Genomic DNA, 23,620 nt, shown 5'->3' with positions numbered 1-23,620 from the left:
CCCCTGGGCTATTTTGTTTTTAATTTGAGAGAAAGAGAAAGAGAGAGAGAGAGAGAGAGAGAGAGAGAGAGAGAAAGAGGAAGGGCAGAGGGAGAGAGGGACTCCTGGATCCACGCTCAGTGCAGAGTATGATGTAGGGTTCGATCCCATGACCCCTGGGATCACGACTTGAGCTGAAATCAAGAGTTGGATGCTCAACTGACTCAGCTACCCCGGCACACCGAAGACAGGGCTTTTTGATGGGCAGTGGGGAAGCACCCAGTTCTCCCGATTCTCCTCCTGTGACTTGGGGCTTGGCCTGTCCACACTCCTCATCCATCCTCTGAGGGGCTTGGCTGACATGGCCCATGCCGACCTGGGTGAATGATACATTAAACAGGAGACAGGTGGCATGTAAGCAGATACTTCTTGGGCCTTCTTCTCCACCTCAAGTACCATCCCAGCACTCCTATCAGAGCAATATTAAACATCGCTGCCACCAGTTTTCACTCATTTCTTTATTAATATAGAAAAGGAGCCCAAGGCAGCCGGACCAGTAGTACAAAGCACCAGGAGTTAATACTATTCTGGTGAAAGGGTTGGCTTTACAAAATGGGAGCAGACAGGAGCTGCCCTGGTTCCGGGGCCAGGCCCAGCCTGCTGCCCAGAACCTCAGAGCAGCACCCGGAACCAGCCCCTGGGAGACAGTTGACAGGTAGTTGGGGGGTGGGATGGGCTGGTGACTGTGTGGACAGATGGCAGGGATGGAGGGCCAGGCAGTGAGAACCATCCTGTGGCTGACGAGGACAGGGAACTGCTGGCTGGAGGCTCTCCACTGGACCGTGGGCAGGGGCTCACAGTGGGCTTCGGCCCTGGGGACAGTAGAAAAGCCCCGCAGATACTAGGGGGAGTAAGGAATCCAGACACAGCCCTGGGGTTGAAGGGCCTTTCCCTGTCTCTCCACCAGGGGCCACCTTTGCTCTATACTACAGGTGGGGCTTCAGGCCCAAGGCACAGAGGGAGGCCAAGAGGCCTCCCAGTTGGGAGGATGAGGGGGCAAGGGAAGGAAGCCCTGGAGTGTCCCCAGCTCAGGCATCTGGAGCTGAGACACAGGACAGGACAGTGGCACCCCTGCACAATGGGGCTAGAATGTGGGACAGGGATGGGCTCACCTATGGCCAGTGACCAGGACCAGACTCATGGCAATGGTGCCTGCCTTAGACTTTAGCAAAATAGAGTCAGCGATGAGTCCTGGGTGTCAGCAGACCTGGGTTCTGGCCTTAGCTCTCCTGGAGCAGAGCTGTATCACCATGGGCCAGCCATGTCCTGCCCTGGCCTGCTCCTCATCCACTCATGAGGGCTTTGAATAGGACTTCTTAGGTCACAGGGCGGGGGGGGGGGGGGGGGGCGGCACTCGGCAGGTCAAGGGAGCTCTGGGACCTATTCTTGGTAGTTGAGAAGTTAGTAGTTAGTTGGTAGTTAGCTCCCAATCAGAATCTGGACAAAACAGGCAAGGAATGGAGACTAGGGGGTGATGGAGGAAGATGTTTTTGCTTGGAACCTACCCCCACAAAACACTCCAGAGCTGGGAAAGGCTGCCGGGAGCCTCTCCTTCACCCAGGGGAAGAGGCCGCCCTCCCTTTGGCTCAGGGAGGGAGCATGACTCGTGCGATCCCTTCACAACCACCATCTGGGGGACACTTGGCATGGAGAGAATGGGTGGCACTATGCAACCCTTTATGTTCTTCCCCGGGGAGGGGAGCTCAAGGCCTCTCATGGCTTCTGCCTCCAACCCTTAGCGTGGGCTCAGGAGTGCGCTTTTTCACTGTGGTCCTGCGCTGGGGACAGCCCAAGACTGCCTGGCTGGCACGTGTTAGTCGGTGAGGAAAGGACACAGGGGCGAGTAAGTGGACAGGGAGGCGAGAGCGACTCTCTGGCTTTCTCCTCTTCCTCTACGGACAGCATCTCAGTCAACGGAGTCACAGATCTCTTCTACCACAGCATTGAAGATGTGTGGCTGGTCCGCATAGACGTGGTGCGACGCACCCTCAATCTCCTATGGAGAGAGGAAGAGCCCGCCAGGGGTGGAAAGGCCCTTTATTCGGGGCACCGGAAACTGGTGTCTCACACCGATTCTTTTTCCCTTATACCTGCTTGCCCATCACCTATGAGCACTTACCAGAAACATCGGTCCACCTTTCTCCTAGAATCTGGGCACTTTCCCATGCAGGGGGAGGGGTCCATGAATCCCAAGGTCCCATTCATTTTCTCCTCTGGTTATTCACTGTACCTCCTTCAATGCCAGCCCCACCGCTATCTGCTCATTTCATCCACAGGTCTGATGAACCAGGGCCCATACGTGGCACCCAGCCTAATTAACCACTCATTAGCAAATGGGGGTGGAGAGGGATAAGAAAAAGGGAAGGCAGGAATGTGGTGGGAAGGCTTCCGGGCAGCCTTTACTACTTGCTCTACTGTTCATGGCTCTGGTATTGGGTGGGACAGGGGGTCTGGAGTGGCATCATGCTGTCTGTGTCTGGCTACTGAACGAGAACCGGTCATTTCCCTGGACCGTGCTAAGCAAGAATGAAAGCCCCTGATGACGGTATTACTGAGTCAGCCCTTTCAAACGCACTACACCATCCCCATCTGTCCATTCCTTTTTCCCCCCAACTCTCTGATCACCCTTCTCCATCCCAAGGCTCATCCATGCCCAGAGCTAATCACTGTGTGCAGGGATTCAACACACCACATTTCCACCTCAATCCTGTGCCTTGGTGGGCCAACATACCATGTCTCGGACATAGGAATCCGGCCGCTGCATCTTTACTTTCTTTCCTGTGCTGGTATCTATCCAGGTGTTGGCCCCGTAGATCATGGTGATGGGCACATCTTTTCGAATCAAGTGAATTCGCTCCAACATGGGGCGCCGCGCCCAGCCGAAGGACTCCATCATGGCTTTGAATGCCGTCTCACCACTGAAGGAGCAAAACACGGTGAGGCAATTAGTAGAATAAACCCTGCAGCATAAAGTGTCAACGTTTTGGTCTCTTCAGACGCTGGGGCAGTATCCTTGTCTTGTCCCTCTCAGGCCCCAGCACTGGGCGCCTTAAATCCTGATAAGATTAGGAGGTAGGCCTGAATCTGTGGAGGCCTCCCAGCACAGAAGACAGTTAGGAAGGGACACACGTATGAAAACCCCGGACACTGAGAATTGTCCAAAGATGCAATGGTTAACATTTACTCAACAAATATTGACATGTCATGCCCTGGGCTGAGTGTAGGGACACAGGAGTCAGATTCACGTGGTGCCGGCCCTGCTGGAGCTCACGATTATCCCACATTTGGGGGAGGCAGGCGTTAAATAGCTAATCATATGATTATTTAACATCAGATTTCCCAAGAATCATGAAAGGGTGGTGGAGCAGGAAGAGAATGGACTAGAGGCTTAGCTTGCTGGGGGTGAAGGAGAGGGGCGAAGGGCTCATGTTAGAGGGGTAGTGAACAGCAAATACTATAGCAGTGCAAAGGGCTTCCTGATGGGATTGTTACCAGTCTTGTGAGGACCCAGGGGGAGCCCGTACTTTGTGAGAAGCAAGGCTCATCTAATCTACTTTGCTCCCCGGCCATCTCCTTAGGCAGAGCTGACCGAGAAGGAGCATAAGGGGTCTGCAGGGCTGGGGAGGAAGCTGACATTCTGAGCTGCTCTGCAGCTTTTGCAGGAGGCAGGAGGCAGGAGGCAGGGTGCTTCGGGAGACTGCTGCCCGCCAGGCTCAGCCTGTTCAGGTATTGTGTCCCCCCTCCTTTGGAGCCCCGGAATGAAGGCGGGCCTGAGTTCTGCACAGGCCAGCAGAAACAGAGTTCTTCCTTCAGACATAGCAGCATGGTGGAAAACTATGGACTCTGAAGTCAGAGAGACAGGAGTTCAAATTCTGGCTGTATTTTCTTAGCCGGTCATGTAACCAGAATACATTTTAATGTTTTCATCTACAAACTGGGGAATTATATCCTCTTTATTCCTTCATTGAAGAAAATGACATGTACAGGGCCCCTCAGGTTAGGTGGAGCAGAGTAGGTAGCCCCCACATATTTCTTCTTGGCCAAATGTCATGTTTTCCAAGGGACTGGTAAGAGTTACTATGGGCCTGTCAGGGTTACAACTCAGAAACACTCAGGTGGTTATAAAAGTGAGTGATGGTGGGGCGCCTGGGTATCTCAGTGCATTGAGCGTCTGACTTCAGCTCAGGTCATGATCTCGTTGTTTGTGAGTTCGAGCCCTGCATCGGGCTCTGTGCTGACAGCTCAGAGCCTGGAATCTGCCTCAGAATCTGTGTCTTCCTCTCTCTGCCCCTCCCCTGCTCGCACTCCGTCTCTCTCTCTCTCAAAAACAAATAAACATTAAAAAAAATTTTTTTTTTTTAATTGAGTGATGGTGTTAGGCAGAGAGGGCTATCACTGATGTCATCTCTGCTTTCCCCAGGACACAAAGGAGCTGCGTGATTATATATTCTGAGGCTTAGATTGGGAGGCCATTCATTGCACACAACTAGGTCTGGGACTGGGGAAAGTTGTGAGGAGGGAGCTGGGGTAGGAGACTGGCACTGAGCCCAGTGGGGGCTGACAGAGGGGTCGAGAGCAGGAAGCAGAGGGCTACCTGATTTGACTGCAGAGCTGAGTTTCAATACTGCTGCTTCAGCGGGGCCCTTCAATTAGCTGAGCTCATGCGGAATGCTGGCTAGACAGTTCCCACGCTGCCCCAAAGCCAGCTGGGTGTGAGGCTAATGCTCAGACAGTAATGCTGGAATGCAACCCCCCACCGTCTTCACAGCTTTGGGCTCACGACGGGTGACCTGGACAGGCCTGGCATGAGGCGGGGCAGTGCTGCTGCTCCGGTGTCCTTGGCTTCCCCCAGATGCCCCACAGCAAGCTGGCTGAGGCCTCCACAGAGGCGGTGCCACCCACAGATCCTCCTGTATCAGCCACTCACAGGGCACTGCCTGAGAGGAAGATAACCTCCCTGACTCTGCCCTGGCTCTCAGGTGCCAAGAATGCAGATCAGCAGGTTTGTGGGGCCTGCTGTGTGAGCAGTCATAGATAGGAACCTCTCAAGATTCTGGGGACACCCCAAAATGTTCAAAAGGCGTGGAAGGAGTTCCTGTCCCAACAGTAAGCATTTCACGGTGTACAGAATTTAGGTTTTAAATCACACTTTTCCACCAGCCATTCTACTTGTAGGAATGTACAGATCTAGTCACGTGTGTGCAAAAGAAGATGTGCAAAGAAGTTCTCTGAAGCAATGTCACATAATATCTCAGACTGGAAACAGCAAGGAAATTTGAGAACTACAGGCTGGGAGGGAGAAGATTTTCCCTTTCTTTCTTTCTTTCTTTTTTTCTTTCTCTCTCTGCCTTTTAAAAAATACCATATATTCATATCACTTTTTCAGTTAAAAATCTTTTAAAATGTTTTCCAGACTCTTGCCTGTCAGGCTAACTGCCTATCTCCAGGGGAGAGTAAGAGTCTTCCTCTAGAGATGGGCAGCATGTTTCATCAATCTATTATCTTCTCCATCCCTTTGGGCCCATCCCTGGGGAGGTCTCTGGAAATAATTGAGCCTGCTAGTGCCTGCGTTCCCCTAAGTGAATGAGAGCTTTGTGCAAGATGCATTGCAACAAAGTTCTGGAGTTTTTCTACCAGCTGGAGTTTCATCTCCAAACCCATGCACTCCGAGCTGGCTCTGGGAGCCGCCCTCACCTGGGATTCTGTGCATTGCAATGGTAGATATACTCAGATATAGTATCATCTTCAAAGAAGTCTGCAAACTTGCGCTTGAAGTCCGGCCGGAATCGCTGTACCAAGCCAGGCCCTGGAGGGAAGAGAAAAACATGGGAGTGGCCAGTTTAGGGGGCGGGGGGCGGTGGTGGGGGTGTGCCGGAAGACTTCTGTGTTACGTTTGCTTGGACAACTTTACCAAATGTTATTTCTCTAGGGGTTTGTTTACTTCTTACATTTAACTCGATAGTGGCAGACAGAGTGTGTGAGCTGTCGGGAAGCTCCAGATGACTACAAATTGAGAGTCAGTTGGTTACCAAAGAAGGTAGACAGTCCAGTGTCACTAAGGAAGCAGGTTATTTTCAGTTCAAGGAAGTCCCAAGCTCTTTTCCTCTAAGGGTCTCAAGCCCAAGAGTCCATGGCTGAGATGCTTTTCTCTCACAGTCTGAACTAAGTTCTTTCTCCCTGAGACTCTTGGGGCCTTTTTTTTTTTTTAAAGTAATCTCTACACCCAGGAAGGGGCTCAAACTCATAACTCTGAGATCAAGAGTCCCATGCTCTACCGACTGAGCCAGCCAGGCACCCTGAGACCCTTAGGGCCTTTTAATATTCTGAAGGTTGCAGATGAAACCACCTGCCAAGAGGCCTCTCATGTTCAGGTCTGTAATAGAATACGAGTGGAGAAGTAAACTTAACTCTGGCATGTCAGACTTGGGCTGCTGTTTTAGAGCAATCTGTTCCCTTCACCTTCCTTTAGAGCACACACATAAGCAGTATGGCACCTAAAACAGACTAAAAATTGGGCCTGATGGTCATCTTCTGATCTCTTGCTCTCTCTCCTGGTCTTCTCTCTGCATCTGAGGATCAAGGTGTGGAGATGGAGGCACAGCCAGGATCCTCTGGGCCCTGGTCCTCCTCCATGGCTGCTAGCCAACTGCCCAACCATACTGGCTTTGAGGCCCATGCGTGAACCTGGCCAGATGCAAGTCGAGAAATGGGGAGAGTGGTTAGAGCAGAACTTCTCTCTGGAAAAGGGCTCCAGAGGGTCTGCTGGAGTCCAGAGTGCTGGGAACTCTAAGAGGGTCAGCTCTCTGCTCATTTACTCTTCTTTTGCACCTGTCTCTTGATATCCTTCCTTTCTTCCTAAGCTCCTACCTCTACTCAAATGCTCATTTTTCTCTTTTATCCAAAGTCATTCTGTTTCTCTTGAAGGGTGTAGAGAGACAACTCTTATTTAGTCATTAGCAATCAATTTGTAGTAATTGGCAACTGAATATTACTATGTGTACATAAGCCGTCACTGCAAGATAGGGGGTCCACAATCTTTTCTACAGAGGGAATCTGCTTGTTACTTCATCAGATTAAAAAGCCCCCCAGAAAGGAAGGGTGCTGGCAGGATGAGGTCAGAAGGCCGAGACCTACGAATTTTACTTACTATGGCTGGTTTTCCCCGACTTCCTTTCCTCTCCTCACCCATTAAAATTTGCTGACAACTTCTAAGTGGGGAAGATGTGATACCTAACTGGAGTAGGCCATGGTCTAGAGGGGCTTGCCTGCCACTGTGGGTCATGTTGGAGGCTCTGGTTCTGACATCTCCCTCCCACAGGTGCTGGGTGAGCTGCAGAGATGGCATCCAGTGGTGGTTACCATACCGAATCACCAACATGTGATTGTATGTGCCACATACTCACATATGTAGCATAAGAACTCAGCAGAGGAAGAGTCACTTCATGGCCTCCTTCTCTCTCTCTCTGGGGGTCTAGCCAAGGCACAGAGTGATAGTTCTGCTCTATCTGTGCCCCACACAGGAAAGCTTTTTGCATGCAGATGAAGGAAAAAAAAGAACCTTCTGAAAATGCGGACAAAGAGATCTAGTTCAGATTAACAGCTTTAAATAACAATGCCAGGTCTATTCCCACCTCTCCTGGACAAGTGGGGATGGTGGGAGGCTGGATGCAATGGGGCTTCTAGAATGGGACAGCCTTGGGTTGAGGAGATAGATTCTTTCTTTGCAGGCTACTTACCCCAGGGCCCAGCTACTCGTAGAACAGCCAGTGGATTGGAACGCCCTAGGACAGACGCCACAGCCTTGAACCAGGTTGGGGGTGCACGGATCTCACTGGGGTCAGTCGGTCGAAGAGGAAAGCCCCATGGGTCCACCAGGATGAGGTGTTTAACTCTATGGGAGGAAAAAGGGAAAAACAAGTTTTATGTGCTTAGAGGTACCACAGCCCTTAAACTGCCCAGGAAGAAGAGACCCACTGGAAACTAATACTGTAAGGTTCCCAGTGGGAGAGGGAATTAGGTCATGAGCAAGAGGGGTGGCTCTTCCTTACCTTTCAGGGTACTTGATAGAGTAAGAGGTGGCCAGGAATCCTCCCAAACTGTGCCCGAGGAGGATCATACTGGGGATCCCCATGGTCTCCCGCCACGTCTCTATTGATGTCACAAACTCATCCTCAGCCCCCTCTGGGTCCCTCGGGAATGTTGGCCTCGAGCTTCGCCCAAAGCCAAGCAGATCAAAGGTGTGCAGGGTACGGCGGGCACTCAGTGAATCCATGTTGAGGATCCAGAGGCCCACGCCACCCCCGAAGCCGTGCACCATCACCAGGGGGGTACGTTCCCTCAGCTCGGGACTCACGGTTACCGTCCAGATCTTGTTCTGGTTTGGGAGGGACACATATCGGGCCAGGAACTTGTTCTGGAGGCCTGGGGAGACGGGAATCCAGGGCAGAGCAGTAAGACTGTTTTCTGACAGCACCATCACTTTGCCTGGACTACCATTCCTTGGCTTTCTCTCTCCACTGCCAAATCCCTCCTGACCTGCCTCACCTCCTTCCTTTTACAACCTTCTGACCCATATGCCCTAAGAGATGAACTCCAAGCACTATTTGTAGACCATCTAGTCTCTCACAGGGCAGTGCTTGCTCTGTGACAGAGCTGCTTGGGGGGGAAGGTGCCTGGATCCTGAGTGGAGGCTTGAGAGCTGTGACTGCTCTGCAGCCCTACTTCCTCAGGCCCATGGGAAGAGAAGGTATCTGTGGCTGGGGCAGTGGATGCAGGGCAGGGAAGATCATAAAGGAAACCAGGCAGACGTGACCCAAGGGTCTTGTCTGAGCCTGTGGCTGCTGCCAATCATGGGATGCCTTGCTCCAACATAATGCTGCTCTTGATAGTTCATCTGTTGGAATCCCAAACTACCGTAGTAACCAGGTAGGTGGTGTGCCTAACTGGATAGAATACAAAGAGAGCAATATTAGAGAACAGAGGATTGCTGCTGGTCCTTAGGTAGAAGGTGGTAAAGCTGAGAAGGGCATGTGTGTTTGGAAGAAGAGAGAGGGAGAGAAGGAAGAAGGGAAGAATGGGGGAAGAAGGAAGGAGGGAAGAATGGGGGGAGAAGGAAGGAGGGAAAGAGAGAATATATAGATGAGTGTGTGTGTGTGTGTGTGTGTGTGTGTGTGTGTGTGTGTGTGTTGTGTGTTGACAGTTGGTACTGGCTTTGAAGTGAAGTTATGGGATGTGTCAGGAACCAGCATGATGGACAGGAAGGGAGATGTCGAAAAATCACTATCACACAATATGGTATCCTCAGTGCAAATCTCTCCCTTCAAACCACTGACACCACTTACTCCCACCCCAAGCACTATTAATTAATCAAGAATCTGTGGGTTCTGTCAACTAGGCTCTGGGGAGATCCTGTATCCTCCTTGGGCCTCTTGATGGAGGTGGGATAAACCATCCCTCCTACTCACATTGGAGGATCCTGGCTTCCACATTCTTCAGGTGAGACATCGACGTGGGGCGCCAAGCAGGCAGCCAGCTACTCAGCCAGCCTTGAGGCCTGAGACAAGGAGACACGATGACAATCATTGGCAACATTGACACTCTCAGCCTTGCTGACAGTTACAAGAGTTATCGGGGTGTTTCCCAGGCTCAGAAGACCTGCCGCTGTGGCGGTCAGCAATTCCCTGCTGCCTGATAGACTGTTACTCTTCTCCAGCAAAGGGCTGGTAACAACATGCCCTTTGTTTCAACAGATACTCAGGATGCCGTGTGTATAACACTTTACAGTTTGCAACGCTCTTTCACATTTATTATCTCATTTGAGCTTTATAACTTTTGTTACTGGTTATCATAATGTTCAAGGAGATCACAAGAGAAAAAATGCCAACTATTAACTAATGTTTCAGTTATCTTTATCTTTTGCCATCCCCAGGACCGGATGTTCCTTTAGGGTAGGACAAATTCCCATGCCATCTGCCCTCCTGGCAGGGCCTTGGGGTTTGTGCATGCCCTCTTCTAAGCCCCTAGAAGAACAGAGCAAGGTCAGTGCCCAGCTGGGCTCTCACGTAATCAATCAGTCCAGCCTGGAACAATGAGATGGGACAGGAACGGAGAAGAAGGCAGGAGACCTGGGTTCAAGTCCTGCTGTGATTGCGTTCCCAGGTTGCCTCTGGCTTTGTTTTTCCAGATTATAAAATGTCTACAAAGCTCACATATGTCCTCACCTCCAATAGCATGTGGTAAAATAAAGAGACTACATCCTGCCGGCCTCTTTATGCCCAAGGAAATTGAAGTCATTGCAGGGTAGAGATTGAAAGCACCAGTTTTGGAGGGGAAACAAAACAAAACAAAACAACAACCCCCTCTGGTTCTGCCATCACACTATCACCATTTACAAGCAGAATGGCTTTGGCCTGATAAATAACCAGTGTTGGAGCATCTAGATAGGTTGAGAGACCTCATAACGTGCCTGGGACAAATTGGACACTCAACAAATGAGTTTACTACTCCTTTTCCATTGTATGATATTTCTCTTGAATTGTGCCTGAATGAAGGAATTACAAGGTGGATACCACCAGCTACAGGAAGGGTCTTTCAATATCGACATACTCAGGCAGGGGTATTTTGTGGGGGAACGAGGGCAACCATTACTTATCCTCTTGGCCACACACACAGGACATCCTGATACACCATCTGAAGCACAGAATTTTAGATTAGGATGGTTCCTTAGGAATCATCTAGTCCAGCCTCTTTATTTTACAGATGAGGAAACTGATGCCCAAAGAGGCCATGCTGCTGGTGAGAACAAGCAGAAGTACAACCCAGATCTCAGATCCAGGGTTCTCCGTACCCTTCCTCTGGGCAGGTACCTCAGCTTTTCTTTTTTTCTTTTTTAAAGGAGAATTAGTTTTAAAATTTGTTTATTTATTTATTTTTCAGTAATCTCCAGTGTGGGGCTCAAAGTCATGACCCCGAGATCAAGAGCTGAATGCTCTTCTGACTGAGACATTCAGGCCCCAGTCTCAGCTTTTCAAATTCACAATATATAACCACATCTTCACACGGTCTCCGTTTTCTGAAAGGAAGTGTGATCTAAAACCAGAAGCCAGAGTTCTAATCCTGGCACTGCCACTTATCAGCAGTATGATTTGGGGCACATTATGTAGCCTTTATCTGTCAGTTTCCTCATCTTTAAGAGACAGGTAATAATAGTATCTACTTCATAGGGATCTCATAAAGATTAAGTGCATTTATGCACATAGAATAATGCCTAGCATAAGATAAACTTCCAATAAATGTTCTTTTCCCCCAGCTAAATCATAAGCTGCCTACATTCAACTCTTCAAGGACTGCCAGAGGCTTGCAAGAAATACTGAGGGTTCAGCCAAGAGTGGTGTATCAATGGCTTAAGCCAGATGAGAATTGTCAGTCTCAATCAATCCAATTCTATGGAGACTCTCAACCCTTTTAATACTCCACTGGAATTCCTTACTGTGGGCTTAAAGCATGAGCACCAAGACCACAGAATTTTGCCAGTCTTAAGAGACAGACTTTCTCTACACATCAGACACTGTGACAAGTCAGACCATGACACGTGGACCCCACATTGCCTTGTATCTGCCCAAAGCAGTGCTCAGGAGAAACGCTGTCCAATGGAACAACACGATGGGCTGCTCAGAAGATATTCTTCAGGGAGAAGCTTTACTTTGCCTCTCTTCTTCACCAGAAATGTTCTAAAGCACTGGAAGTGATATCTGGCACACTGCATCTGCTAAATACTACTGGGGATGTGAGGGCTGGAGTGGGAAATTGAGGCAAGGGGCAGAGAAGTCACTTAGCCTTGAACTTGGCCTGGCCAGAGTGGTCTCTCCCCTCTAAAGGGCTTTTATCCCGTTGGGAGGTGAAGCAAAAGGAGTTCTGTGTTGGGTCAGAAGCCTGCTCTGGACCTCTGTGATTTGGGCAAGTGTCCTCTAACTTTCATGGGTGCTGGCTTCTTATCTGTAAAAAAGAGCTGAATTATCTGCATCTCTACCAGCTCTAATCTGTGTTTCCCTAAGTCATCGTAACCATTGTAAATTTCCTTTTGGAAAAGTCATCTTCAGAAAGCAACACTCTTCCTGAGCAGTTCCTTCAAGCTCAGGAAGATACTATGGTCATAAAGTTAATTAGTTTTGCAGGCTGCCAGTTCTGCAGCTCTGAAAAGCAGGAACACAGGATCCAGGAGAGGCCCTGTTCTGGTGAAACCAAGGCTTGGCTGGGAGCTGAGTCATTCTGGAAGCAACTTTTCCTTGCTTCTATCAGACTGCGAACTGCTAGCCACACTACCTACAGGTGGCATCCCGAACCTGATGCCCTTGAGACAGTGTCAACAAATCCCAAAAACGGTAATTCTGAAAGCACAGCATTAAGGATCTCGTGATGATTAAAAAACGTTATTAACTAGAGTGGGAAGCGGCTAAGTGTCTCAGTAGGCGAGAACTAAAGAAACTTGCGAGCCCATTACTCCAGACAATCCCCGCGCCGGCGCCCTCTCTCTTTTCTTCGCGAGCCCTTTCCCTGCCGGGCTAAGAAAGGCCCTTGCCACCCCCCGACCACCGTCCTGGGGGCAAATCCCAGTGAGCAGACCCGGCTGCTACCCCCACGCCCGCATCCCACGAGCTGCGCGGAGGATCTGGGCCATCACCACTAAGTCTAACCTCTCTGTACCAGAGGAGCGAGGAGCGATCGCGAAGACTAAGCGTGGAAAGTCGGAGTCCCCCGGCTCAGGCAAGCTAATCTACCATCGCTCCCCGAGCTCTGCTGCTGCCTCTTCTGGGCAGAAGCAGAGCATGCAAACGCAACCCCGGGCCCTCCCATGAAGCCGACCTGGAAAAGGAAAGGCGGGAAGGTGTCTACAACTGTTCCTCAGTCACCGACAGTCCCGGGATCATGGCCCAGAGAGAGAGAGAGCAAGAGAAAGACACAGGATTAACTCACTGTTGCTCCAGATCATCAGCCATAGTAAACAAGCCCTGCCGGGTCGAGCCGAGCCAGCCCATCCCTCCGCCTGACGCCAGCACCAGCTGACCCAGGAAAGGGTCGGATAACAAAGTGGGGCGTGGCCAGGGCCGCCGGGCGGAGGCGCAGGTCCCCAGAACGCCCAGGCAGGACCTGAACCCGGCTGGTGGTCGAGCCGGGGTCTGCGTGCCGGCACAGGGGCCTCTGGGGTCTCACGGAAAAGGACGGGATTCCTGCTCACACATTTGGGGGACAGTGAGGGAGATGGGTAGTACTGAAACAACCGGCTCCCTCACAGCCCTCGTTCGGCCCTAGTTAAAAAGTGACAAAACTACCCCTGCACGCTCACACCAACTCTGCGCTTCCCGGCAGAGCTCCCTCTCCGCTGAAATCCTCCTCCTGGTGTTTCTTGTAAGGTGATGCTTAAGATGCTTGTGGAGACACTACTATTGGTTAAATGTTTCTACAAAGAGCCTGGGGGCCTGTAACTCAAGTACATTGCCACGTTTTGCAAATAAAAAACAGGATGCCCAAAGCTGAACTTCAGATAAACAACGAATGCTTTTTTAGAATAAGTACATCCCGTGCAATGTTTGGGACATAACTGGGCATCCTGTATTTTATCTGGCAGCCCTAAACCTTAGCGACATGTGCCAAGATGCAGTTCTTGTGCTCTGGAGATTTCCCAACCTAGTTCCCAGGAAAGATGTGCTCAATGCCAGGTCTCCCTCAGTTTGGGGAATCCCTGCCTCCCCTACCCTCAGGAAGGGCAAATGAAGTACTAACCTATAAGGCTGGGTCTGCTCTAGGTTGCTGGAATCCCATATGGGGCATGGGGGTGGGGGTGGCTGGCTTATCTTTTAGGTCCGGAGCTTACTTCAGGCTTGCTCAGCAGAGGACCCAAATCTTGAGGCTGGCTCCAGAACTTACCTGAACTGGTAAACAAGTCCTAATGTTGAGGGAGTTGTCGGGGTTCAGGTCATCCCCTTGGTTAGATTAAAACCAAACTAAGGAGTGATGGAGGGTGAGTGGGAGAATGCTGACAGGGACGGGGTTTGTCAATGTGTTTTTCATTAGCCCTCTTGCAGGTCTTAGATTCTGAGATTTCTCCTTTCTTGTTACACAGTGTTAAATTGATCTGATGACCATTATAAGGCCTCAAAGTTTAAGAGAATGGGCATGTATAGAGTTTAGGGACCTAGGAATTTGCCAGATGTGGGGCAAAGCAGTATAAAGAGTGGAGTTGTGGCATACATTCTTTCAACTGGGCGCAGTGGTTCTAAACTTCAGTGTGTATAAAAATCGTCTGGAGGGCTTTGTTACAAATTCAGGATTCTAATCCCTAACCTCTGAGATTCTAATTTAGTTGGTTTGGCTTGATGCTAAAAACTGCATTTTTAGGAAGTCCTTTAGATGCTGGAGTTCACTGAGACTCATTGGTTAATTAGAAGCATTGTTTCTGGGGTCAGAAATCTGGGTTAAGGGTAGTCTTGGTTTTGCTATATATCCACTACATGCATTTGGGTAAATTACTTAGTGTCTCTTAATTTTCTTCCCCTGACTGTCTTGTGAGGATTAACCAAGATAATTCCAATAAACATTTAGTACATTTATGCTAAAATTTATTACTATTATTGTTACTGTATACCTATTCAAAGCCAAACCTTATGTTAGGCACTAAGAATACTGTTATCAAAAGGAAATAGACAGCCTGCTCTAGTGGTAAACATAGACTTTCTATCTGCTGCCACCCCAGGCTGTTTGTCCGTTTGCAGGGCTGGCAGCTTTATTTTCGGAGCTCAGCTCAAACCTCCTGTCTTCTGAGGCCTCTCCTGACCACAGGGTCTAAGAGAGACCTCCAATCACTCTATTTTTATTTACATTTATTTACATCACTGTATTTTATTATCTTCATAACACTTATCACCATCTGAAATTATTATGCCTTTATGTTTACTAATTTATTATTAGTTTCCCTTCACTAGAACTGAATGAAGGTTGGGGAGAGGGTATGGGGGAGGGTTGTCTGTTTTGTTCTCAGCTTTGCTGCCAGCACCTACAACAGGGTGTGGCTCAGAGTAGATACTCAGTAATGACTGGATGAATAAATGGATAAAAAGTCCAGCTAGGAGGCAGCTGTGTAAACAATTACCTATAAACTAATATGCTAAGTGTCAAGGCTTTGGGAGCTGTATTTTAAATTGTACCTTATAGGAAATTCTGGGCTTCATCATTTCAAGATAGGACAACAAAATCTCTCCTTTTTCTGAAAACCTGTTAAGATGTAGCAGTTTTTTGAGGCAAGGATGACCTGGCTAGAACTAATACTGTATCTCTCTAGACCTCATCTCAGGAGGCAGTGTATTTTGTTTCTGTGTGCAAAACCATCTTTTGTTTGTTTGTTTATTTATTTATTTAGAGAGCACACATATGCACACGCAGGGGAGAGGGGCAAATACGGAGAGAGAATCCCGAGCACAGGGCCTGACTTGGGGCTCCATCCCATGAACTGTGAGATCACGACCTGAGCCAAAATCAAGAGTCAGATGCACAACCCACTGAACCACCCAGGCGCCCCACCAAACCATCTTTATGAGGTACTTCCTACTTGGAAGTAGGAAACGTGTAAATGGAAAATGCCTTTTATAACCAAAGTCAATAGATTCCTTAAGGTGTCCCCAGAGCTGGGATAATTTAGGATTGGGCTGGATCTGCTAGAATTACAGACTGGAGAAGACACTAAGTGCCTGTTCTAGGCAGGCCTCTGGAGAGAAATTTTCTCCTTACCTTCAAGACAAGACACACTATGTGCAAGTACAAAATAATCTATTTTCCGTCTATTGCCATCATGTGTGATTTTATGTATGATTAAAGTTTAAAAACATTTTTAAAAATGTTTTATTCATTTTTGAGAGAATATGAGCAGGGGAGGGGCAGAGAGATAGGGAGACACAGAATCTGAAGCAGGCTCCAGGCTCTGAGCTGTCAGCACAGAACCTGACACAGGGCTTGAACTCATGACCCTGAGATCATGAACTGAGCCGAAGTTGGATGCTTGACAAACTGAGCCACCCAGGTGCCCCTGTATGATTAAAGTTTTAATATGGTCTTTATGGATGGAAACTAATTTTGACAAACCCTCTTTCCTATGCCTATAAGTCGCATTAAATATTCTAGAAGTTGGTGGAGCTGATAACTGATAGATTAGGTCTGGCAGGGATAGAATATTCTTTGGTTTCAAATGGGTGTGACTGTGTTTTGAATGAACTATGAACAAGGTATGACCCTTAGATTAAACATAGGAACTGAGTGGAATAGTTGTAAAGTTGTTTTGTCCAATATGATAGCCATTAATTATATGTGGCTACTTAGGTTTGTTAGAAAACAAAATTTAACCAAGTAAATTTTGTAGATCTAATTGCCTTTATTAAACAATTCATGAGGGGTGCCTGTGTGGCTCAGTCTGTTGAGCATCCAACTCTTTAAAAAAATTTTTTTTTTAAACGTTTATTTATTTTTGAGAGACACAGAGAGAGAGAGAGAGAGAGAGAGAGAGAGAGACAAAATACAAGTTGGGGAGGAGCAGAGAGAGACACAGAATCTGAAGCAGGCTCCAGGCTCTAAGCTGTCAGCACAGAGCAGGACATGGGGCTCAAACTCATGAACCATAAGATCATGACCTGAACTGAAGTCAGATGCTTAAGTGAATGAGCCATCCAGGGACCCCAAGCAACCAACTCTTTATTTGGGCTCAGACCATGATCCCAGGGGTGTGGGATTTTCTCTCTCTCCCTCTGTCCCTTTCCCCTACTCGTGTTCTCCCTAAAAATAAACAGACAATTCAAAATCTGGCAGTGTCTCCTCTAGCAAATAGAGGGGAAGAGTTTTATGAAATGGAAGTCTTTTATAAAAAGAGGGTGGGCAAGAAAGCTATTAGCAAAAGAAAAGGATTGTTCAAGCCACTTTTCCATAGTAGGGGAAAGCAAGGGGTCTTCTCTTCCTTTGGGGGAGGGAGAGGGCCCATGTGGCACTCATTGGCACTGATGGAAAAATTCTTGACTAACCTGTTAAGACTACATTTCTGGGGAATGTTGAAACTACAATTAGATTAGGTACTAAAGCTTGGATTTGGGAATGTGGTGTAAGTGAAGCCATTTTGGGGCTTTGGTTTTCTTTTTCTTTTTTTAGATTTAATTTTTTTTTAAGTAATCTCTGCACCCGACCTGGGTCTTGAACTCATGACCCCAAGACCAAGAGTCACATGCTCTTCTGACTGAGCTAGCCAGGCATCCCTAGGCCTGTAGTTTTCTTTTTAACAGATTTGAATTAATAAAAATGAAAAAGTTTCTTAGTTACAACTGGCTACATTTGAGTGCTCAGTAGCCACAAGTGTTTGGTGGCTGCCATACCCGACAGCACAGACACATCTGCATCACAGAAAATTCTATAGAACAGTGTTCCTCAAGCAGTGATAAATTCAGTCCCATGGTGTGGACAGTGTTCTGCCCTTGCACAGCACAATATAGTAGACTCCTGGGCACTAGAGAGGAAAAATGAGGGGTTTTCTTTAAAGATTTGGGCTCCCAAAGATTATGTCAAGGAGGAAGAATTTCCAGGGCACCTGGGTGGCAAGGTCAGTTAAGCATCCGACTTCAGCTCAGGTCATGATCTCACGGTCCGTGAGTTCGAGCCCCACGTTGGGCACTGTGCTGACAGCTAAGAGCCTGGAGCCTGCTTCGGATTCTGTGTCTCCCTCTCTCTGCCTCTCCCCCACTCGCATTCTGTCTCTCTTTCAAAAATAAGTAAACATTAAAAACAACAACAACAACAAAAAATGAGGAAGAATTTCCTCTGCTTTCTAGCTGAAGAATCAAATTGACATGACAAATAAAATAAACAGGAGAATATCAAGTCCAGGTTATCACTTGTGCTTCTTCCAACTGGCTACAAATTGGAGATTCCCATGACCCCCTCCTGAGGTTCAATAATTTGCTAGAATGGCTCACAGAACCCAGGAAAACAGTTTACTGTATTACTGTATTGCTAGAATGGCTCACAAGGTCTAAAATGGAGTCACTTTTGCTAAAACCTCACCAAGACTTAATACCTAACCTAACTGCAGTTTCTGCCTTTGGAACTTCCTGGTCAGCTCTGGTGAGGCAATCTGACTGAGACCCCAGGGACTTAATCTATGGGAAGGTAACCTTGCCTGGAATAATCCTTTTAGCTTCCTTGTCCCACCCTCCTCTTGCCTACAAAAACCTTCCATTTTTGTACAACTCCTTGGAGCTCATTTCTGTTTGCTAGATGGGATGTTCCCTGACTCATAAATTCTTGCATAAAGTCAATTAGATCTTTAAATTTACTCAGCTGAATTTTTTTTTTTTTAACAATGATTTAGTATAAAAGGATACAACTTAGGCACAGCAATATGGAAGAGATGCATAGGGCAAGGCATGGGGGAAGGGGCACACAGCCTTCATGTTGTCCCCAGTTACACCACTCTCCCAGTGCCCAGATGTGCTCAGCAACCCATAAATTTGCCAAACCTCTCTGGTTAGGTGAATTTTTCCTTTTTACTTTAATGGAAGTTTCATTACAGAAGCATGACTGATCAAGTTATTGCCCATTGGTGACTGAACTCCATCTTCAGCCCCTTTCCTTTCTAGGATGGGGCTTAAAGTTCCTACCCTGGAATCACAGAGTTAGTTTCCCTGGTAACCGGTCCCTACCCTTGAGGGCTTTCCAAAAGCCATTTCATTAACTTAGATTCCAGTGTGGTTCAAAGGGGCCTGTTATGAGTAACAAAAGATGCTCTTTTCACCTTTATTGCTCTGGAGCTATTACAGAAACTGAGGACAAAACCAAATATTATAACAAAAGATGCTCCTAGTGCTCTTATCATCATTAGGAAATTACTAGAGTTTTAGGAGCTCTGTGCCAGGAACAGGGGTGAAGACTGAATACACATTTCTTACATTAAAAAATATAAAGAAGGGGGTGTTAGCCACACTGGGGCAAATTTAAAAGGTGGAGCTGTTATATACAATACTTAAGAATAGCAAAAGGAGGGCTCTGAAGGACAAAATATACAGGGAAGAAGAAGAATTGGAAAAAACTCTTCTTTCCCATGCAGAGATTTTCTTTAGAAGAGTCCTTTTCTCTGCAAGATTTGTATTTTGATAAAGAGTGTCATTTCTTACTGTACAGAGACACTGTAAAGTCATGGCCTTTGCCTGTAAGGGGACCCTCTTGCCCCTCCACTTTCCTATTGTTTTATGATGTTGAGTGTTGAATAGCAGAACATGCCACCCCAAAATATGTCACTGTACCATAAAGATTATTTTGAGCCAAAGGCAATTGAGAAGAAGCAGATACAAAAAAAGCTCTCAGCCTCCTATTTGTGTAAAAGTAAGACTTAACTTTGTAGATGTGCCTTCTCCCTCCCCCGCCCCCCTTACAAAGGAAGAACAGAAGCATTCTAGATCCTTATCAACCCAGAGAGGGCACCAGAGGAATCTATGTAACAAACTCTAACTAACCCTTATTTTTTATTAATTCCCTCATATATTTTTACCTTCCCACAATTTGCTGCCCTAGAAACTCAGTCTTTTTTCTTTGTCATTTCTCCAAAAGTGTATTCCTTTTTTGTTTAGGTGATGTTGTTACAAACAAGGCAACAGGCTCTAAGTGGAGTCACTTATACTAGGCCCTACATCATCAAATATTAGTTTTGACTTTCCCAGAAATGGTAACAATCTGGAATTACCTAATTAGCCTTAATCAGTTAATGTGCCTGATAGATCCCTGCCACCCCCTGAAGGAAAGTGACCTTGATATAACCAATCTGTTTTTTGTCATTATAACTTCCTAGTTCCAGCTCCCTTCTGCCTATAAAAGTCTTTCATTTTGTATAGCTCCTCAGAGCTCCTTTCTGTTAGATTGAATATTGCCTGATTATGGATCATTGGATAAAGCCAGTAAGATCTTTGAAATGTACTCAGCTGAATTTTGTTTTTTAAGGTGATATAAGCCCAAGTTCTAACCAGCCCTTTGAGTTACTCATAACTGGGTACTCCCATGTGTATATACGATGCATATGTTAATAAACTTCTGTTTGTTTTCTCTTGTTAATCTGTCTTTTTTTAGTCTAATTTACAGGGCCAATAAAACTAAGATGGTTAGAGGAAAGAGTTTTTCCCTCTCCAACAGTGTTTTTGTAATAAAACCTCTAAGGTCTATTCTGACTTCAGCTTCAATTTATAAATTTGTAGTCTTTCAGTGCCATCTCTTGCGTGCCCAAAATACTGGGGCTCTGTGGTTTGCCCAACTTGTAATTATTCAGAGAACTAGAGGAATCATAGTTAATCACCAGTACTAATGGTTGTTAAGAACAAACATTTACTGAGTGTCAAATACTATGTTAAGTGCTTAGTGTCAACATCTCATTTAGTCCTCACAACTGTTAAAAAACAAGTCAACCAAGTAAATTTTGAAGACTTAATTGGCTTTTTAAAACGATTCATGAATTGGGTAGCATTTCATCTAGCAAATAGAGGGGAATGCTGAGGAGTTTTACAAAATGGGGGGTTTTTATAGAAAGAGGGCAGGGCAAGAAAGTTATTAGCCAAAGGAAAGGATTGTTCAGGCCACTTTTCCATGGTGTGGGGGAAAGCAAGGGGTCTTATCTTCCTTTGAGGGATGGAGAGGGCCTGTGTGGCAAACTCACTGGTGCTGACTGAAAAATTCCCGACTGGTTAAGACTACATTTCTGGGAGATGTTGAAACTGCAATTAGATTGCATTAATATGCATTAAGCCCTGGTTTGAGGACTAAGCCTAAGCAGTGCCATTTTGGGCCTATGGCTCTCTTTTTAACATAACATTCCAATGATCTTGCTATTGTTATTTCCATTTCATAGAAAAGGAAAATGAGCTGCCAGACTAACTTGTCATGAATTAGACAATTAGTAAACAGCAGAATCAATGTTCCAACACAGGACTGGCTGACTGGGAAGCCTGCACTCTTATCCATTATTCTGACCCTGAATTTTTACATATGTTAACATTTTGATTTTAACTATTGAAATCAGATCTCCTGGGTGGTGCAGTAGGTTAAGCATCCAACTCTTGATTTTGGGTCAGGTCATGATCCTAGGGTCTTCTTGGGCTTGAGGCCCATGTCGGGCTCAGCACTGAGCATGGAGCCTGCTTATGATTCTTTCTCTCCCTCTGCCCCTCTTCCGCACTCATCTGTGCTCTCTCTCTCTAAAACAAACAAAAAGAACATTTAAAAAAATGAATAAATGTACAAACGATTGAAATCAATACTAGTATTAGCAATTTCCTATTGGCAGATAAGTCAAAAATGTTTCCGTGATTATAGAATCATAAACTGAACACAGAACAAGACCTTTTCTTGATGTTTTAAGTAGTCCAGAACAGCTTTAGTTTATTATATTGGTGTTTGACTTTGCAGGTCTCAGAAAAGAATGCACTTGGTAAGTGAATTTGGTATTTTTCATTTCTTCTGCTTTCCCCCTTTGGGAGTTCCTGTGGAGATGCTAATGATGATAGTTGACATGGATCAAAGGCAGACAAAGCATAAGGGAGAAACTGCTGGAAGGAGCCTGGCTGATGGAACAGAAACCCCTTGAGAAATTCACTCCTGAATGATTAAAAGGCATCAGCCTAGCCTTTAAAGTCTGAAGTTGAATACTGGTGAGAAAGCTACCCTCCTACTTGCTGATGAGGCAGGGAGAAAGGTTCAACTTGTCAGAGAAACTGAAGGTTCCTGCTTTATTATATTGAAATGGGAACCAGCCTGGGTATTCACACTTTTTTTCCCTTTTCTTCTCAGCAACATAAGAGAGTTTAGACTGCACTTAAGTTCATATAGTGGCAGTGCAAATCTCTGTGGGTGTGAATATGAATATACCTCTTCAAATATATTGTAAAGCTTTCTTTCTTTCCTTTAATTAATTAATTCATTATTTTTCACAGCGGTTAGGGGCAGAAGGAGAGAGAGAATCACAAGCAGGCTCCATGCTTGGAGCCTGACCCTGGGGTTGATCTCAGGACTGTGAGATCATGATCTGACCAAAATCAAGAGTCTGACGCTTAACTGACTGAGCCACCCAGGTGCCCCATAAAGCTTTCTGAGGACATGAATTATTTCTTTTCTTTCTAGAACCTGACCAAGGTTTTCCTCACCACTGCTAAATGGCACATTTGTTGATGGTGATATAGCTTCCAGTTTAACAAGTAAAAAATGAAAATGCAGAACCCTTGTCTTTACTTGCTGCTTTAGGAATTTTGATTGAGTACCTAGGATAGCTCAAATTTGTTAATAAGCTTAAAAAGCACCTGGTTATGTACAACCTGCAGCTGAAAGATGAGATGAACTTGAGCTGGAAGGTCAGATTAATGTGAAATTAAAAGTGCAGCAAAAGCCAGAAATTAAAGTGGATCTTATTTTTTTAAAAAGTTAAAACGCTAAGTAAAAATAGGCAATTCCACTTGTTAAATACAAAACCACAAACCTTCAGTTTCCCCTGCAAAATGAGTTGGGGGTGGTGGTGGTGGTGGTGGTGGTGGTAGGGTTTGAACCAAGCAATGCTCTTATGGGACTTTTGACGCTGATATCCTGGGATATTACACAGGATTCAAGATGCTAGCTTGGAGTAAAAGGTTGCTAAACTTGATCATTTATTGTCTTCACGTTAATCGACTGTTTTCTCTTGCTCCCCGCCCCAAACACAGGCCCCTTTAAGACCGCATCTGAAGGGCCCCTGAGTGGGTCAGCGGGTTATGCATCCGATTTGGGTTCAGGTCATAATCTCCAGGTTCCTGAGTTCAAGCCCCACATCAGGTTCGCTGCTGTCAGCGCCGATCCTGCTTCGGATCCTCTCCCCACCACCTCTGACCCTCCCTCACTGGTGCACTCTCTCTCTCTCTCTCCCTCAAAAAACAAACTTAAAAAAAAAAAAAAAGAGACCATATCTGATTGGCCCAACGGTACCTACAATTTAGCACAACGCTACGAGGAGGCGACCAGTAAATGTTAGCTGAATTACAATTTAGGTTCTACTGTGCTTATTCGTAAGCGCTCCCAGAGCCAGATCTCAGTCCCAGTTCAGGACCAGGTAGAGGTCAAGCTCCCTCCCTCCTCCATCCGTCCCACACTTCCCTCCGCCCATAACCAAGTGTAAACTGGTGCTTGCGCAGTGATTAGCAGCGGTGTTTTTCACTGAAGGGGAACTTAACTTGCCCTAGTGATCTGGGACAGGCATCTGCCCTTAACAGCTAGGGCGGCTCGGGTGCTGAACCCCGATAGCACCAGACATTGCCTCACTTCCGATCCAGTTAATCTTTGAAGACGCCAGTGGTCCAAAGAAAGCCCGAATCCTAGGGGAGCTACGCCTTCCTTTGTAAAACGTGTCCCCCTCTTCCTCTCACGCTATCCTGTTGCTAGAGCAACTGTGGGCGTCACCAACCTGACCGCGGAAGTAGGACAAAAAGAGTACACGTCTCCAGGCCACGAACAGATCCATTGCGCAGGCGCATGAGCTTTCTCTGGCCGCAGCGCT

At 46.8% G+C, this 23,620-nt stretch overlaps 1 protein-coding gene across 3 annotated transcripts; it reads right to left on the bottom strand.

Annotated features, from left to right (window-relative positions):
* Nucleotides 1-479: 479 nt before the first annotated feature.
* On the bottom strand, nt 480-23,601 carry ABHD4 (abhydrolase domain containing 4, N-acyl phospholipase B). Of its 3 annotated transcripts, none has more exons than XM_007097948.3 (7): nt 23,528-23,601; nt 9,504-9,592; nt 8,088-8,460; nt 7,776-7,930; nt 5,734-5,845; nt 2,771-2,957; nt 480-2,035 (listed from the first exon to the last, which is right to left on the bottom strand). In XM_007097948.3, the coding sequence occupies exons 2-7, from the start codon at nt 9,541-9,543 to the stop codon at nt 1,946-1,948; spliced, it is 957 nt and encodes a 318-aa protein (XP_007098010.1). In that variant the 5' UTR covers nt 9,544-9,592; nt 23,528-23,601; the 3' UTR covers nt 480-1,945. The 3 variants fall into 3 exon arrangements, with proteins under 3 accessions (XP_007098010.1, XP_007098009.2, XP_007098011.1); XM_007097947.3 differs by lacking the exon at nt 23,528-23,601 and adding an exon at nt 13,012-13,117; XM_007097949.3 differs by lacking the exon at nt 23,528-23,601 and adding an exon at nt 12,901-12,987.
* Nucleotides 23,602-23,620: the final 19 nt, after the last annotated feature.

This window comes from Panthera tigris, chromosome B3, assembly GCF_018350195.1.
Source record: "Panthera tigris isolate Pti1 chromosome B3, P.tigris_Pti1_mat1.1, whole genome shotgun sequence".
Classification (NCBI taxonomy): domain Eukaryota; kingdom Metazoa; phylum Chordata; class Mammalia; order Carnivora; family Felidae; genus Panthera; species Panthera tigris.
Note: the sequence above shows the minus strand (reverse complement) of the source record. Positions and strands in the feature narration are given on the sequence as shown.